Source organism: Rhincodon typus, chromosome 10 (genome assembly GCF_021869965.1).
Source record: "Rhincodon typus isolate 14 chromosome 10, sRhiTyp1.1, whole genome shotgun sequence".
Taxonomy (NCBI): Eukaryota; Metazoa; Chordata; class Chondrichthyes; order Orectolobiformes; family Rhincodontidae; genus Rhincodon; species Rhincodon typus.
This window is the reverse complement of record NC_063341.1, coordinates 52,068,909-52,085,488: the sequence shown is the minus strand read 5'-3', so window position 1 is coordinate 52,085,488 and position 16,580 is coordinate 52,068,909. Positions and strand designations below refer to the sequence as shown.

The following is a 16,580-nucleotide window of genomic DNA, read 5'->3' as shown; positions in this document are numbered from 1 at the left end:
AGATTTACAAAGGACATGAAGGGCAACTATTTTTTCCCCCACACTGAGTGGTTAGATGCAGGTACAGTTACAAATGTTTAAAAGTCATTTGGATATGTACATGAACAGGAAAGGTTCGGAAGGATACGGGCCAAATGTAGGCAAGTGGCACTAGTTTAGTTGGGAACATGGTCGGTGTGGACTAGTTGGACCAAAGGGTCTGTTTCCATGCTGTATGGCTAAGAAGACGTAAATGGAAAAGAAAGACTTGGGTTGAAACATGTAGAAGCTCAGTACTGATGGGGTCTACAGGAAAGAAGGGCATATGGGGTTTGGTAGGATGTGCTTTGATTACCCAGGTTAAGCCTGTGACCCTCTGTTCCAAATGCAAACTGCATTGCCTTCCATCCTTGTGTGAATTGGTAATGAGCAATGGTAATGGAAAATGGCTACTACCACACCCAGGGTGAGCAGAGTAAATGAGTTTTTCTACATCTGTTCTACATCAATTACATTAATCAGGCACTTGCAGTGTCATCTGCAATCATAATGCTGGGGGGGGGAGTGGAGCAGAGTGCGGGGCATGGCCTCGTGGTATTATTGCTGGACTGTGAATCCAGACACTCATGTAATGTCCTGGGGACCTGGGTTCGAATCCCGCCATGGGAGATGGTGGAATTTGAATCCAACAAATATCTGGAATTAAGAGTCTAATGATGACCATGAATCCACTGCCAATTGTTGGGAAAACCCATCTGGTTCACTAATGTCCTTAAGGGAAGGAAACTGCCATCCTTACCTAGCCTGGCCTACATGTGACTCCAGATCCACAGCAATGTGGTTCACTCATAGCTACCTTCTGGGCAAATAGAGATGGACAATAAATGCTGGCCTAGCCAGCAACACCCTCATCCTGTGAATGAATAAAGAAAAAAAAGTCCAACCACATGGGATACAATTCCTGGACACAAGCTATCTCAACCATGTCATGGTCATTACGGACTGATCATAGAAATCCCTGTGAAATAAATGTAATCGTATGTGACCTTAAAGTACGCAAGCTCCAATCACAAAGACAATCCAGGATCTCATTGCAAAACTGCATTGAATTGAATTGAATTAGCTTTACTGTCACGTACTCAGATGAGTACAGTGAAAAGTTCATAAGTCACCACTTACAGTGTCATCTTAGGTATAGAGGTACCTAGGTACAGTTTCTTCAGTTACAGATTAGTTACAGTGCAACAATGTAACCAACACACAGCACCTCCTTAGGTACAGACTATCTAGGTAGAACCCTTAGTTACAGAATAGAGAAATGAAGTGGCAAAGTGGCAAGGAGCTGATTTCCTCTCACCTTGAACTGTAAGTATTTAACAACACGTTCTTATAAACAATCCTACCTTTCTTGGATGATGAGAGGTGGGGACATGGTTTCAGTAATCCTACAATACTTGCGAAGACCAGAGATCGTATGATATGGATTGTGCTGCATATATCAGAAAAAAGTCTCTCTATATCTACAGATCCATGTAGACAAATCCCGGGGCCCTCCATGTGGGAGTCCCCCAGGTCTCACCGTCTAGAGAATGACGCTAAACCATCATTTTTGTGCAATGCTAATGCTAACTGCTCACTTTAGTGAGGAGCTGCTTTGTTTCCGATATTCCTCTCACAGGTTCATTAGAATTGGTGAGCAATGTATCCAGACATAGCAAGGATTGTCACAATCACTGCAATGCTACAAAATGTGCAAAGAAATTGAGGAGAAACAGATATGCCACTAAGCCCAGCATCAGAGCAACCTCCATCAGTTGCAAAACAGCCTCCACATGAAAAAGTTGTAATTGAAGGCCCCCTCAGGATGTAGGGATGGTACATGAGGCCCAGAATCTATCAATCATTCTCGATGCTATTTCCTCCAGACAACTGAGGGGCAGTGTCACCTCAGACTGTGGATGTTTTGGAAGACCGTCACAGAGGTATGTCAACTGCTGGAGACCCATGACCTGAAATGGTAGCCATCAAGGGGACAGCTGTGCTAAACTTTTATTGCAGCTGACGGCTTTCAAGGATCCACTACAGACTCAAACCTCAACTTACAAATTTATCAAAGATGTCACAAATGCAACATTTGCACAGTTTCTTAAAATTCATTGACAGGCTGTGGGCATCGCTGGCCAGGCCAGCATTTGCTGCCCAGAGGGCAGTTAAGAGTCAGCCACATTGCCGTGGGTCTGGAGTCAAATATAGGCCAGACCAGGTAAGGATGGCAGATTCCTTCCCTAAAGGATATTAGGAAACCAGATGGGGTTTTCCAACAATATATTCATGGCCATTAGACTCTTAATTCCAGATTTTTATTCAATTCAAATGTGCTGCAGCAGGATTCAAACCCAGGTCCCCACAAAATTATCTGGGTCTCTGGATTAATAGTCCAACGATAATACCACTGGGCCATCGCCTCCCTGTGACTTCATTTCTCCATGACCAAGTCAATGCTGCAGCCCAGGCAGTAGGCTCTGGTAACAGTGCTGGCTTCTCCTGGGTTCAGGGCACTACAGATTGTACATGCTCCATCGGGAGAGCCATATCATTAAAGCAGCTGATTTCATCACCAGAAAAGGGTTTCATTCCATCACTGTGCTTGTCATCTGTGAGTATTGCTACCACGTTGTATCCAGCTCTGGTCGCCCAATTATAGGAAAGTTATTTTTAAACTGGAGGGGGTTTAGAACAGATTTACCAGGATGCTGCAGGGTATGGAAGGTTTGAGTTATAAAAGGAAAGGCTGGAACTTTTTGCACTGGAGTGTAGGAAGTTGAGAGACAACCTAATAGAGGCCTATAAATTCATGAGGGGTACAGATAGGATAAATGGTAGTTGGCTTTTCCCTAGGATGGGATATTTCAAGACTACGGGGCATATTTTCAAGCTGAGAGAAGAGAGATTTAAAAGAAAAGAAAGACAGGCAATTTTTTTTTTTTTTTTTTTTTTTTTTTAAAAACAGTGGGTGGTTCGCGTATGGAATAGGCTTCCTGAGGAAATGGTGGATGTGGGTATAATTGCAACATTTGAAAAGCCGTTGGATAAGTACAAGAATAGGAAAGGTTTGGAGGGATATGGGTCAAGAGCAGGCAGGTGGGACTAATTTAGTTTGGGATAACGTTCAGCACAGACTGTTTGGGCCGAAGGGTGTTTCCATGCTGTGTGACTCTATCAGTCTGCGTCAGGTACCCTAGGAGCTCACACAATGCCTATTTCACCAGAAATATCCATGTTCCTGCTTTGTTTCAAGCATCAGATGCCCTACTAGAGTGGTTAATGGGAGACAAGGACTACTCCCTGCACCAGAGCTGATTACTCGGTTATGTAAACCCACTGACTGAAGCCAGGGATAGATACAATGCAGCCCTTTCTTCCATGAATGCCGTGATGCAACAGACAATAGGTCTCAGGAAGAGGAGGTTCTGAGGCTTGGATGGATCAGTGGGGACCTTATAGTATAGGCCAGACTGAGTGTGTCACGTAATCCTATTGTGCTATGCTGGGCATAAGGGAAAAAGAGCACCACCTCCATAGGTAGGAGATTAAGATGGATGACACTAAGGATAGATAACGTGCACAGCTCAATTCTTACAGTTGCAGTTATAAAGGCAGTCAGACAACTGATGATGCAAATTAGCAATAAGTTTTGAGTGTGAGCTTCTAATCACATTGATACATCATCATGCCACCTAGCTGCACTCAGAAACTTTCTTTCTCGTTGCCCTCCGGCTATGTGCAATATGAAGGGCAGTGCCTAACCTGAAGCACAAAAGCCCCTAAAAACTGGTGTTTAAATATGGCACAGGCGCTGAGAATCCTTGAGGTCCCAGCGGGTGTGAGTATTTCTGCAATTGCTGAAAGCATGACAGTGAACGCAACTACTAAACTGAGCTGCAGACAACTGCCCGAGATAAACTTGCAAGAGTTCAGAGAGAAACCCTCCACAAATCTCACAAAATAGACACCACTGATTTTTGGAAAATTCAGCCTCATAATTGCACACCATAAAATTTTAATAATTAATGTTATACTTCAACATCCCTTGCAGTAAAAGCAAATGGTTACATCCAAAAACATTTTTGTTCACTCTACAGGAAAGGAGGCAGTCTCATTCTTAAATTATTCATCACAGCATAAACGTTTCTGGAGTTGGTTTAAGTAAATCAGCTTTCTTCATAGCTCATTGAGTGTTGCAATCAAGATGGGTCAGGGTAAAAAATGCAAGTGGCACAAGTGGGAGATGCTTTTGTACATTATGGAATCTCAATGTAGGATGCACCGTCAAGGCATGGACAGCTGCAGACTTTTGCATATTAAAAGGGAATGGCATCTTTATTGCTCAAAGACTCCTTTCTTCATTATCTTGTTCCAAGGAAAAAGTGATTCAGATGCAGATCCAGATCCAGATCCTGGATTTGTTTTTGAGAACTGTTAACACTGGGAGGTAAGGCAGAGTAAATTTTAAGAAAGTGGTGGGTTGTTTTATTTACAAAGTTGTGGTCTGCTGCAGCGGAATGTGTCACAACAATCAATTTTTTTTCTGAAGAAGGGTCCAGACCCGAAACGTCAGCCTTCCTGCTCCTCTGATGCTGCTTGGCCTGCTGTGTTCATCCAGCTCTACACCTTGTTATCTCTTAATCAAAATTTAAGCAGAGTTTACAGTTCAGCATTATGCATGCAGACTGGCCTGAAGCTTCCCCAGTGAGATGGAAGCTATAAATAAAAGTACAGTTATTCAGCTTTGTAATTATAGAATATCTATCCATTAATGGGAAAACATCAAGGACTAGCTATTTGTTTGTTATAACGCTGAGTTAACAATGTGTTTTGAGTATCCTCTTCCCTCGTTGCAGCAGGGACTTATCAAATAACCAACTGAAATGAGCTGTCCATTTTCAAATCAGAAAAGCCAACTTTGATAAAACTACATGCAAAACAGTGCACTCCTTTTTATTAAAATTCATTCACAGGATGACAGCATCGCTGACTAGGCCAGCATTCACTGCCCATCCCTAATAGTTAAGAGTCACCCACATTGCTGTGGGTCTGCAGTGACATATAGGCAGACAAGATAAGGGAGGCAGTTTCCTTCTCTAAACGACGTTAGTGAACCAGATGGGTTTTCTGACAATCAACAATGAGTTCATGGTCATCATCAGACTCTTAATTCCAGATTTTGGTTTTTATTGAATTCACCATGGCAGGATTTGAACCTTGGTCCCTGGAACATTCCTGGGTCTCTGGATTAATAGTCCAGCTATAATGCTGCTAAGCAATTGCCTCCCCTACTTTACGTCCCATAATCTATTAGTTATCATTTATTCATTAGCATAAAATGATTTCCACCAAGTAACAAGTTGTAATTTTCACATTAAATAAAGACAGAATGAAACCATAAAGCAATATAATTAAATGCTCACTACAGTTTGGGATAACTGCAGGAACATACAGCATACAAACAGGTCAAGCACCTCAACTGGTCCTCGCTAATGTTTTGTAATCCACATGAGCCTCCTCCCACCATTTTCCCCACCACAGTATATTAGTTTCTCCTATGTATTTATCCACCTTCCTCTGAAACGCATTTATAAAATTCACAACAACAGGCGCCTGTCCAGCCTTCAGCTGAAACTTGCATTTTCTGTTTTATTTGACACAAGATGTCAAAGGGAAGAAAGTTAACGTGCATTACTCTTCATGAGGACATCCTAAAACTCAAGTCATTTGGTGGGTTGCCAAGTAGAGAGAACTTCTATTCATCAGGAGCAAAACAGGAAGTCACTCTCTGCCATGAGCACACATTCTAAAAGGGAAACATGTGTAGAGAGGCCATCTGACCATTTTTTCCAGCTATGACAATATAAGAAATGGAAATAACACGATGTGAATAAAGGACAAAGTACAAATTACATGAAAAGCATTAACCTACAAAAATTTTAAAAAGTTATAGTGACATTCCTATCACTCAAGGAACCAACGTTAGAAGAATAATTTGTTTGCATTTTAAACTTCAGGCTGGTCAGGATAAAATGTAACATTTCCCCAAAATATAGTCATACTTGCTAGTAATTAGGTCAAGGTAGACTACATATGTTTTATTTGCAGCACACACCAGCTAAACCAACCAGCCACGTTACTATATTCACACATCAATTCCTGCATACAAGTACTGTTAAACTATATCCTACCATAGCAACAAAACCAATAATGGCCATTGGGCAAATGGTCTCACTGCTAGATATTTATCAAGTTTCTTATTATGACCAGGTAAAGAATGGGAAATCAATTCCCTGTTATTAATCCTTTCTTGGTCAGTTGCAACAAAAGCACATAGCTATCTTACTTTAAGGAAAATATAAACTAATTAGATTAAAATGAAAAAGCCAAATTTACAAGGTTTTGAATGCAATTATCTACCAACCTGAAAGATAAAAACTCAGCAATCCACACACACACACACACACACACACACAGGTATGGCCAAGAAGAATAGGTTACACAGTCAAGATCCTAGAATCTTGAAAATTTTAGAATTTAAATCTAGGACCTTTTTTGACTCATTCTGCAGCAATGCAGTTTGCAGACATTGAGTTCTTCATAAATGACTGTTGTCCAAGTTGCTTTTTTTTTTAAAAAAAACTGGGCACTGACTTTGAAGTTGCAAAAGAGACAGGGAAAGAAAGACTTACAGCTTCTTGATGCTATCAGATCATATTTTTTAGGGTCTTTGCTTTTGTACTCAAAACAGTGTTGATATAGGTCCATTTGTATATATTCCCGAGTTTGCTCTATTATCGTTGCAAATGGAATATTCCACAGGTAACCTTTCACTTCCCAATATGTGAAATGGTGTGATTTAAACAAGAAATGTGAACTTCTTAGTGCTGACACAGTTGGCTGGTTTCAGGCTTTAGTTAATGGTCTGATCTCAATGCAGCTGGTTTTGTTTATCTTATATAGGTTCCCTGGACTCCTCTCAATTTATGGTCAAGTAATCACAGCAGACATGTCAGGTCAGAATTTATTCTTTTTTTTAAAAAAAACTTTTTTGTGCAAAAGTATCAGGTTTGATAATCAGATTTTGGAAGGTCAACACTGCTATGATCACAGCCTAATTTTACTATCAATCAAAACTAAAATTCGTACATCGAGTTATTTAACTAAGCTGTTTCTCAGATATATCTTTCTTGTTGCTCATACTCCCAGCTCCTGAAAACATCTGAATTTCTGATAAACATGAGTAAAAGCTCCCATTCTCAAAACAGGTACAAAATAAACCATCAAAACACAGCTCAATATAAAGCATTAATTCAGGAGGCAGGCAGCCTTAATCTGTTGAAAACATGACAAACTAGCTAGCCCAACTCCACAACTTTGAAAAATAAGTACTGTAAAAACAAACACTGTGTAGCCTTACAGGCCAAAGGAAACTGTGGAAACGTGGCTGTTCTGTACCAATATTACAGGATGCATATCAAACAAAATGATGCACAAGCTACAAAATTACTGATAGTTATTCACATTGTAAAGGGAGTATCCTCATTGTAACTAGTCTTCAGTTTTCACTTCCAAAGCTAAACCCTAACCTGTTAAATGTGTTAGTATGGGCTACATGTAAAGGCAGTAAGATCAAAACCAACTAAACGTTCAGTTCAGTTCAGGTAAGGAGAGAGGAAGCAAGCAAGGGTCAAAATTAGAGTACAAGTATCTAATTTTAATTCCTTAAGATGAATATTAAAACAATACATGCCACTGTCAGGAAATGAAATACTCGAGAGCTATAATTCTCTGTCCCATCATGTGCACTATTGCTTTTGGCATAACAAGTTGAATCAGCCATTCCCTTCCATGGATTGCAAGCAGGTCACAATAACTTGTTACAGTCACCGGTTCCAAATGCAACTTTATAAGACACACTGCATTAAAAATGAATTTTAAGGACATGGTTACAAAACCATGCCTTAATTGAGGGCCAAGAGTCTCCTTATAAAGAAGCCAGCATGGCACAACAGCTCACTAACAGTCTAGAAATAAAATCAAGCTGCTGGCACTGGAAATGTGGGTGCACTCAACACTGTCATGAGCCCAGATCAGTCTGCTAAATTTATTTCACAATCTGGTTAGAGGCCAGTAGCTTTTTGTTTTGAAGCAGACAAAATGTGAGATCCAAGGTACTTAATGAGAGAATAAAGCCACAAGATTTCATGGTTTAAAAAAGTAACAATGTTGGGTATTATCACAACTTATATAACAAAGATTAACATCCAATTCTAATTAAACTGGTGATAAATATGGCTAACAGTGTCAAATAGCCAAAGGAACATTTCAAATAACAAATGTGGTAAAGACATCCCATGGATTTCTCAGGCTTCACACATTAGTGACACTGTACATCACCAAAACCTCACTAAACCTTTTCAAAGGAGTCAAATTCTTTACTGTTGAAGACCTAGCTCAAGAGCTCTCTCAAAATCCACTCCTTCACAGGTTATCAATTGAGATGACACTTCTCTAGATGCTGGATGTACTCCAACATGTACTTCAGGCACAGTTTCAGCTTTTCACAGACAGCTTGCTTTGTCAAGCTGGTACTGCCTTTTTGTTTTAAAAAAAGAGTTCTAATCTTGATCAGCTGTACAAAGCAAAGGAGATATAGTTGCTAAATTTTCTGATAAAAAGAGTTAAGAAAGTACATTGCAAAGAGAAAAATAAAGGAAGCTACAATACTATATACATAGGTTGAGAGTCTGGGAAAAGATGTAGCAAATGGAGTGTTAAATCTAAGAGTATGTGAATTGACCGTTTTGACAGGTAGAACAAAAAAAATTATCTAAATGGCAAGAGATTGCTGAGCTCCAAGTTGCAGAGGAATGTGGGTGTGCTCATGCATGAATCGCAAAAGGTTAGTATGCAGGTATAGCAAGTAATTAAGAAAGCTAACAGAACATTATAATTTATCATGAGGGGAATCAAATACATAAGTAGGGGGTTGTGCTTCTGCGATACGAGGCACTGGTGTGACCACATCTGGAGTACTGTACAGAATACTGAACACCTCATTTAAGTAAGGATGCAAATGTGTTCAACGCCACCCAGAGGAGAACTAATATTGGAATGGGAAGGTGGGGGGAGGTGGGGAGTGGACATTTGTCACCTATGAAGAAAGGTTACAGGCTCAGCTTGTATCTGCTCATGTTTAAAGGATTAAGGGATGAATTGATTGAACCATAAGATCGTGAGGGGGTCTTGACAGGATAGATGTGGAGAGGATGGTTCCTCTATGGGAGAACCTAGAACAAGTGGGCACTGCCTAAAACTCAGAGTCATTCATTTATAACAGAGATGAGGCAAAAAAATTCTCTCAGATGATTGACTGCCTTTGGAACTTCCTTCATGAATATTTTTAAGCCAGGGATGTTAAGATTCTTGTTAAGCAAGGGTTAAATCAGGAGTGGATGAGAATTCAGTACATTCAAATCAGCATGATTTTATGGAATGGTGAATCAAGCTCGAGGGGCTGAATGGCATTCTGCTGCCCCTAACTTGTATGTTTGTATGTCTTAGCTTAACCCTGGGTCTGAAAGGGCCAAATAAGGCCTGATGACCAAACTTTTGTGAAAACCTTAATTTTAAAGCCGTGTCTTTGATAGCATAGCACAGATGTTTTACATTAATCCTCCAAATACTCTGAGATCAGAACAACAGGTAAGTAAAGGTATAGAGAGAGAGGAATAAAAAAGGAAATAAAAGGAAAAGAAAAGTGGTCAGAGCGGACAAGCTCCAGCTCAGGAGCCCTACTCCAATGCTATCTTGTTCTTGTGTTATTTAACTATTATTAAAGCTTCAGACAAGGGCTTCACAGTTGACCATATACCTGAAGGGAACAACACAATAGGAACGAACTATTGAATATCATGTGGTTCATTCTGTCTTGGAAAAATTCGGCCGGGGGAGGGTCATGATAGAATTATTTGGAGCCAAGAAAGCATAAATTATATCTGAAGTAAGCCCTTCTGCCACATGTAGAGTTTCAGTATAAGAGGAACACATTACAAGCGTAAAATAAATAGGAAATGCTGGAGGAACTTTTGTTTTTAATCAAAATAGGTGATAAATATGATAGGTAGCAAAACTAAATATCATAATGTGTTTTAACAAAGAACTGAATAGGTTATTCTTAATAAATGCAATTCAGGATTGCTATAAATGCACTAAGTGAATATTATGGTTGGGCTAAAATAATAAGAGATTATCTACTGGAGAGATAGTAAGAACTGCTGATGCAGTTCATAATGGAGCGTGGAGCTGGAGGAACACAGCGTGGAGCTGGAGGAACACAGCAGGCCAGGCAGCACCAGAGGAGCAGGAAAGTTGACATTTCGGGCCGGGATCCTTCTTCAGAAAATCTACTTGAACTGTTTTTGTGTCTATTAACTGTTATAGATGGTTGCAGTTATGTATGTCACTGTCAAATATATTTTAGCATTTGTCTACCTAGATACTAAATCTTGGAACCAATTCAAAAGACATGAAAATCCAACTAAGGCCATCTGAGCAATTACATTGATACCGTGCAGTGCAAGGATCACAGAAAAGAAATTTCTTTAAATGTTGTTAGCAATTCAATCCTACTGCACATTGTTACAAATTATTAACTAATAAAATACCTATCCTGACACTCGTCCAAATTATCAAGTATCAATCCAAACTTGAGCTAAGGCACTTCCAATTCACCACCCTTGACTTGTCTTTGTAAATGAAAAGCTTTTTAATTTGACCTGCATTTTCAAAGTTGATCAGAAAGACATATGCCTGTACACCAAATGACATTTTACTTGTAGAACTGTCATCAAGATTTCTTTAATAGCTTTAAGTTGACAGACTACATGACAATAGCATAATATCAACAATACTCAGAAGTAATTTATTAAAATATACAATACAATAGGTTAAGCCCTGGTGCATGCACATAATTGCAATGAGACATCAATTCTCCAGATGTTCTTAATCTACTTTCTCACATACATACCTTTAGCTTACTGAAGTTATATTAACATAATGAGATAAAGAAACTACAGGGAACAGCCAGGCAACTACAGGCCAATGAGCCTGACATCAGTGGTAGGCAAATTATTGGAGAGCATACGGAGGGCCAGGATCAACCAACATTTGTATAGTCAAGGTCTGATTAGGGATAGTCAGCATGGATTTGTGCGCAGGAAGTCATGTCTGACAAATCTTTTGGGAGTTTTTCGAAAAAATAACCAAGATGCATGAGGGTAGTGCAGTGGATGCTGTCTATATGGACTTTAGTAAGGCCTTTAACAAGGTCTCGCATGGCAGGCTAGTCATGAAAGTTAGGTCACATGGGATCCAGGGAAAGCTGGCTAATTGGTTTCAAAGTTTGCGCTATGGTAGGAAGCAGAGGGTGATGGTTGAAGAGAGATAACAAGGTGTAGAGCTGGATGAACACAGCAGGTCAAGCAGCATCAGAGGAGCAGGAAGGCTGACGTTTCGGGCCTAGACCCTTTGTTTCTTGGATTGGAGGTCTGTGACGAGTGGTGTGACACAGGGGTCAGTGCTGGGATCTGTGTTATTTGTTATTTACAAAAATGATCTGGATGTGAATGCACAAGGCGTGATTAGTAAGTTTGTGGATGATACTAATTTAGGAGGTATCGTTGATAGTGAAGAAGATCAAAAATCACAGAGGAATGTTGAGGATTGGCAAATGTAATTCAATACAGACAAGTGTGAGGTGTTGCACTTTAGAAAGGCAAACTAAGGTAGGACTTATACAGGAAATGGTATTGTCCTGAGGAGTTTTGTGGAACAGAGGGACCTAGGAGTAGCAATACATAGCTCATTGAAAGCGGCGTCACAGCTGGGCAGGGTGATGAAGAAGGCATTTAGCATGCTGGCCTTCATCTATCGAGGCATTAAGTATAGGAGTTGGGACGTTATGTTATAGTTGTATAAGTCACTGGTGAGGCCGTACTTGAAGTATTGTGTACAGTTTTGGTCACCCTGTTATGGGAAAGATACAGTTAAACTGGAAAGGGTGCAAAGTAGATTTACGAGGATGTCGCCAGGACAAGTAGGCCTGAGTTACAGGGAGAGGTTGGCCAGGATAGGGCTTCATTCCTTGGAACGTAGCAGAATGAGGGGTGACCTTATTGAGGTGTATAAAATCATGAGGCATAGACAGGATGAATGCATATAGTCTTTTTCCCAGGGATGGGGAATTGAAAACTAGAGGGCATAGGTTTAAGGTGAGAGGGGATAGATTTAAGAAGGACCTGAGGGCCAATTTCTTCATGTAGACAGTGGTGTGTATATGGAATGGGCTGCCGGAGAAAGCGGTTGAGGCAGGTACAATAGCAACATTTGGATAGGTGCGTGGATGAGAAGAGTTTAGAGGGATATGGACCAAATGCAAGCAATTGGAACTAGCCGAGTGGGCACCATGGTCAGCATGGATTAGTCTGTTCTGAAAGGCCTGTTTCCATGCTGTATTACGCTATGACGCTACAACTCTAAATTAATAGGATTACTATGATTTAACAGTCAATCTTCCCCATACATATTTTGCGGAGTAGTTTATTTGGTTGTCTGTTGTTTCCATTCTGCTCCTGTCAACTGCCACACCTACGTGTCTCCATGCCACGCTGTTTCAACCAACAACATAATTTTCTATCCCTCCACCAAACAGCACATAATAGGTAAAAGTGAAGCACTTACATCTGTAGTTCACCTAAACTCTGCCATAGATATCAACATCAACAGTAGATTATCTTCTCGTCACATCTGCCCACCTCTCCAATTAGGCAGCTCTCTTTCAGCCTATTCCTCTGTCATATCATTGTTCCACAGCACCACAGCTACGTAAGCTACTGTTGTTATCTATACCTACTTGCCGTTTTGATCTTCCCTTTCCTCTAGTTTTACGTCCAATTACAATAAGTACAGCCTCACCCTTCTTGTCAATTAATTTATTTATCCTACACTTGTTCATCAAGAATTTACCCAACTCTGTCCTCTGTCTGATATTCAATGACCCAGCCTCCACTAGTATTGGTGGTGGTGGGGAGGGGGGATTCCACAGACTAACGAATCAAAATTTCCACAATATCTCCTCTTAACTGGGAGCTGCCATATTTACAAACTGTGTCCTCTTGTTTTAGTCCAGAGGGGAAACATCCTTTCAGCATGCAGCCCATCGCTGTGGTTCACGAGGTTGCTTGGGACAAATTTCAACAAAAACTACTGCATCTCTCTCTCCAGACCTTCTTTGCAATCGCACATTCCTGAGCAGACTTTAAAACAAGGCCCCAGTTCAGGTGAATACAACAGATCCAACAATCATTATCTATTAACAACAACAGAAATTGCTGGAAAAGCTCAGCAGCTCTGGTAGCATTTGTGGAAAGATATCAGAGTTAACATTTTGGGTCTAGTGACCCTTCCTCAGAACTGACGGTAGCTGGGAAAAAGTTCACTTTTATGCAAAAGATACGATGGAGGGGACGAGATAAGGAATAAACAATAGGTGGAGATAGAGCCCAAAGAGACAGAAAAACATTTTGACAAAGGATTAGATAATGACCAGTCTGTAAGAATAAGTAGCTACTAGTGGGGACAATTAGTAGCTATTCATTCTCCCAGGTTGATCTCCCTTCTTTCAATATGTATTTAGTCATTATCTCGTTATTCTCCTGTTCTCACTGGTATTGAACCAGTGAATGCACTTCAAGAATACTTCGGCAGTTTGTCAAATTTGTTCAGACTGAGACCTGTGGTGTTACTTTCACCTACTGTGGACTGGTATGATTGCAATTCCTCCAAACTGACTGGTCCATATCATCTAATCAACAAACTGCTATCCAAACAAAATCACAAAGTATTGGAGGGTAACATAGGGGAAATCAAACTCCCGAACTTGGGATACAGAAGCAGAGGACAGCAATGAGTGCCTTTTTCTGTGCTGTGCAGACTCTCTGTTACAATCTTCTATTCACGTTCTGAAACAGACTTATTGACTCCAGGTTGAGAGCAGAGACAACCGGGCATCGCTGCAATTATTAGCTCACAAACCGTGCTGAACAGTTATGAAGACTTCCGCATAAGTTATCATGTGTTTCTTCTATACTCCCCTTTCCTTGCACTTGCAATTTCTAAGCCGCAGAAAGTTTCCTCAGCAAGATGGGTTTTTTTTGCAAAGACGTTATAAAAAGTGTTAGTTTTTTCCTCGGTGCTAACTTGACCCCTGAAGGGAGGGCGGTGATAACTGACCATCAGAGTAGGGCTGTACCGCCAGTGAAACGGTGCGGGGCGAACCCAACTTCACCCAACAGGAATCTATTCAAACCCAGTCCCAGGGTCAGCCTGCAGCAATCGCAACAACGTTGTTCCAAAAATAACTAAATCGGAACGAAGGGCCGATTTCATAAGGTTCGACAACCCGCTTAAAGTTAGTTCAAGCCCTAAACTTCAAGACATTCCGAGGAACATATCCCCGCTTCCCTTTTAAAAAAAAGACCCCAACTACCAATACTGCCCCAAAATAAAACACTTGTCCGTGAGAAGAAATTTGGGAGGGGGAGGGGAGACTGAGTACTTGTGAACTGTCAGGATCCCAATGTATCGTGAGCGCATCTTTTGCATTTAACGTTCAACAAGTGATGCAATCAAAAGCGGGACACTGCCACGCCTTGATAAAGAACAAAAGGAGCGGAGGGGGCAGTAAGCACTCGGAGAAAAGCCCCGGGTCGAAAGGAAGGGGGATAAGCGAGCTCCACTAACCTGACAGCTGTCTGCTCCGAGACTGCACTCCCGCGTACTGATGGCCCCTGAGAGAATGCGAAAAGGAACAGGCTCCGGGTCCCAGGCGGGAAGCAGCGAGATCCTTCTCACAGCAAAAACCATGCGTCAGCTTCCCATCCCGGCTGCGCATGTCTCAGACCTCCTCATCTCTCTCCCTCACTCTCTCTCTCTCTCTCTCTCTGTTAAGTGTCAGAATCTGCACTGACAATTGCTAACTGCTCTGTCCCTGCATTACCGACTGGCTCTGAGGCTGAAAAAAAACGTTTTTTTTAAAATCACGGCTAATCCACCTAATTTGCTCAACTCTGGGCACTCTGGGACAATTTAGCATGGCTAATCCACCTAACTTGCCCACCTCTGGGCACTGTAGGACAATTTAGCACAGCTAATCCACCTAATTTGCCCACCTCTGGGCACTACGGGACAATTTAGCACAGCTAATCCACCTAACTTGCTCAACTCTGGGCACTATAGGACAATTTAGCACGGCTGATCTACCTAAGTTGCCCACCTCTGGGCACTATGGGACAATTTAGCATGGCTAACCTACCTAACCTGCACATCTTTAGACTGTGGCAGGAAACTGGAGCTCCCAAGGAAACCCATGGACAGGCAGGGGGAGAATGTGCAAACTCCACATGGATAGGAATCAAAGCAAAATATTCTCCAGGTTGCATGAAAATCTGAAACAAAGTGCTGGAGAAACTCAGCAGGTCTGGCAGCATTTGTGGAAACATATAGCAGAATGAATTAAAGTTCTGAATCTAATATAGCTTCTTGAATCATACAGTACAGAAGAGGCACTTTCGCTTTTGGAGTTTGCACTGACAAAACTACAAAATCAACACTCCCCTACTGAACAAAAGAGGGTTCTGAAGAAGTCAGATCAGACTCGAAACCTTAATTGTGTATCTTTCTCCACAGATGCTGCCGGACCTGCTGAGTTTCTTGGGTATTATTTGTATTTGTTCCTAACTCATCAAGTTCAGTTCACCTGTCACCCTTTGGTTTCTAGTCTGGCAACAGTTTGGTTTTAAAATTCTTATCCTATTTAAGGTGTTCCATGTTCTCACTTTTTTTTAGCTCTGTAACATTATCCAGACAATTGTGGCATCTTGTATATCTTCAAAATTATAATATAGATCGCCACATGATGAGGGATGGCACTTTGAAGCCTGATCGCTATGCATTCATATGCCACTATTTCAGACTAACCAATTACCAAACTAACAATGCTTGTTTCAATGTTCTCCTGTACATATGAGAGTGAGTTTGATATATTCACAAGCTTATTTGGAAATAGAGCATTGACAGTGTGAGTTGCTGTCGGACAGGAAGGTGGAGGGGCACATCTTTTTGGGGGTGTGTCCCTTGTGCCCATGTAAAAGCACCCCATCAAGATGATATCCCCACTTTGACCCTCTACCCACTTATCCCCTTCCCTAATCTTCTTATTGGGGTTTCCCAGCTTTGTCCACCCAAAATTCCCATTGTTACCTGATATCCAGGAGACACATTCACATTTTCATGCAGCTGGATATGGAAGTTTTGACTTCTAAAGAAAGGCTGGATAGACTGGGAGTTTTTTCACTGGAGCGTAGGTGGTTGAGACGCAACCTGATGGAAGTTTATAAAATAATGAGCGGTATAGATAGAGTTAATGGTAGTTGTCGTTTCCCTAGGATGTGGGATTTCAAGACAATGGGGCACATTTCTGAGGTGAGAGATTT

At 41.1% G+C, this 16,580-nt stretch overlaps 1 protein-coding gene across 1 annotated transcript in view; it reads right to left on the bottom strand.

Annotated features, from left to right (window-relative positions):
• elovl8b (ELOVL fatty acid elongase 8b) overlaps nucleotides 1-14,964 on the bottom strand; it is a 37,928-nt gene extending 22,964 nt beyond the window's left edge. The window contains exon 1 of the mRNA XM_048602121.1: nucleotides 14,830-14,964. Within this exon, the coding sequence (XP_048458078.1) occupies nucleotides 14,830-14,952 (123 nt within the window). The 5' untranslated portion in view covers nucleotides 14,953-14,964. The remainder of the gene's footprint in view (nucleotides 1-14,829) is intronic.
• Nucleotides 14,965-16,580: the final 1,616 nt, after the last annotated feature.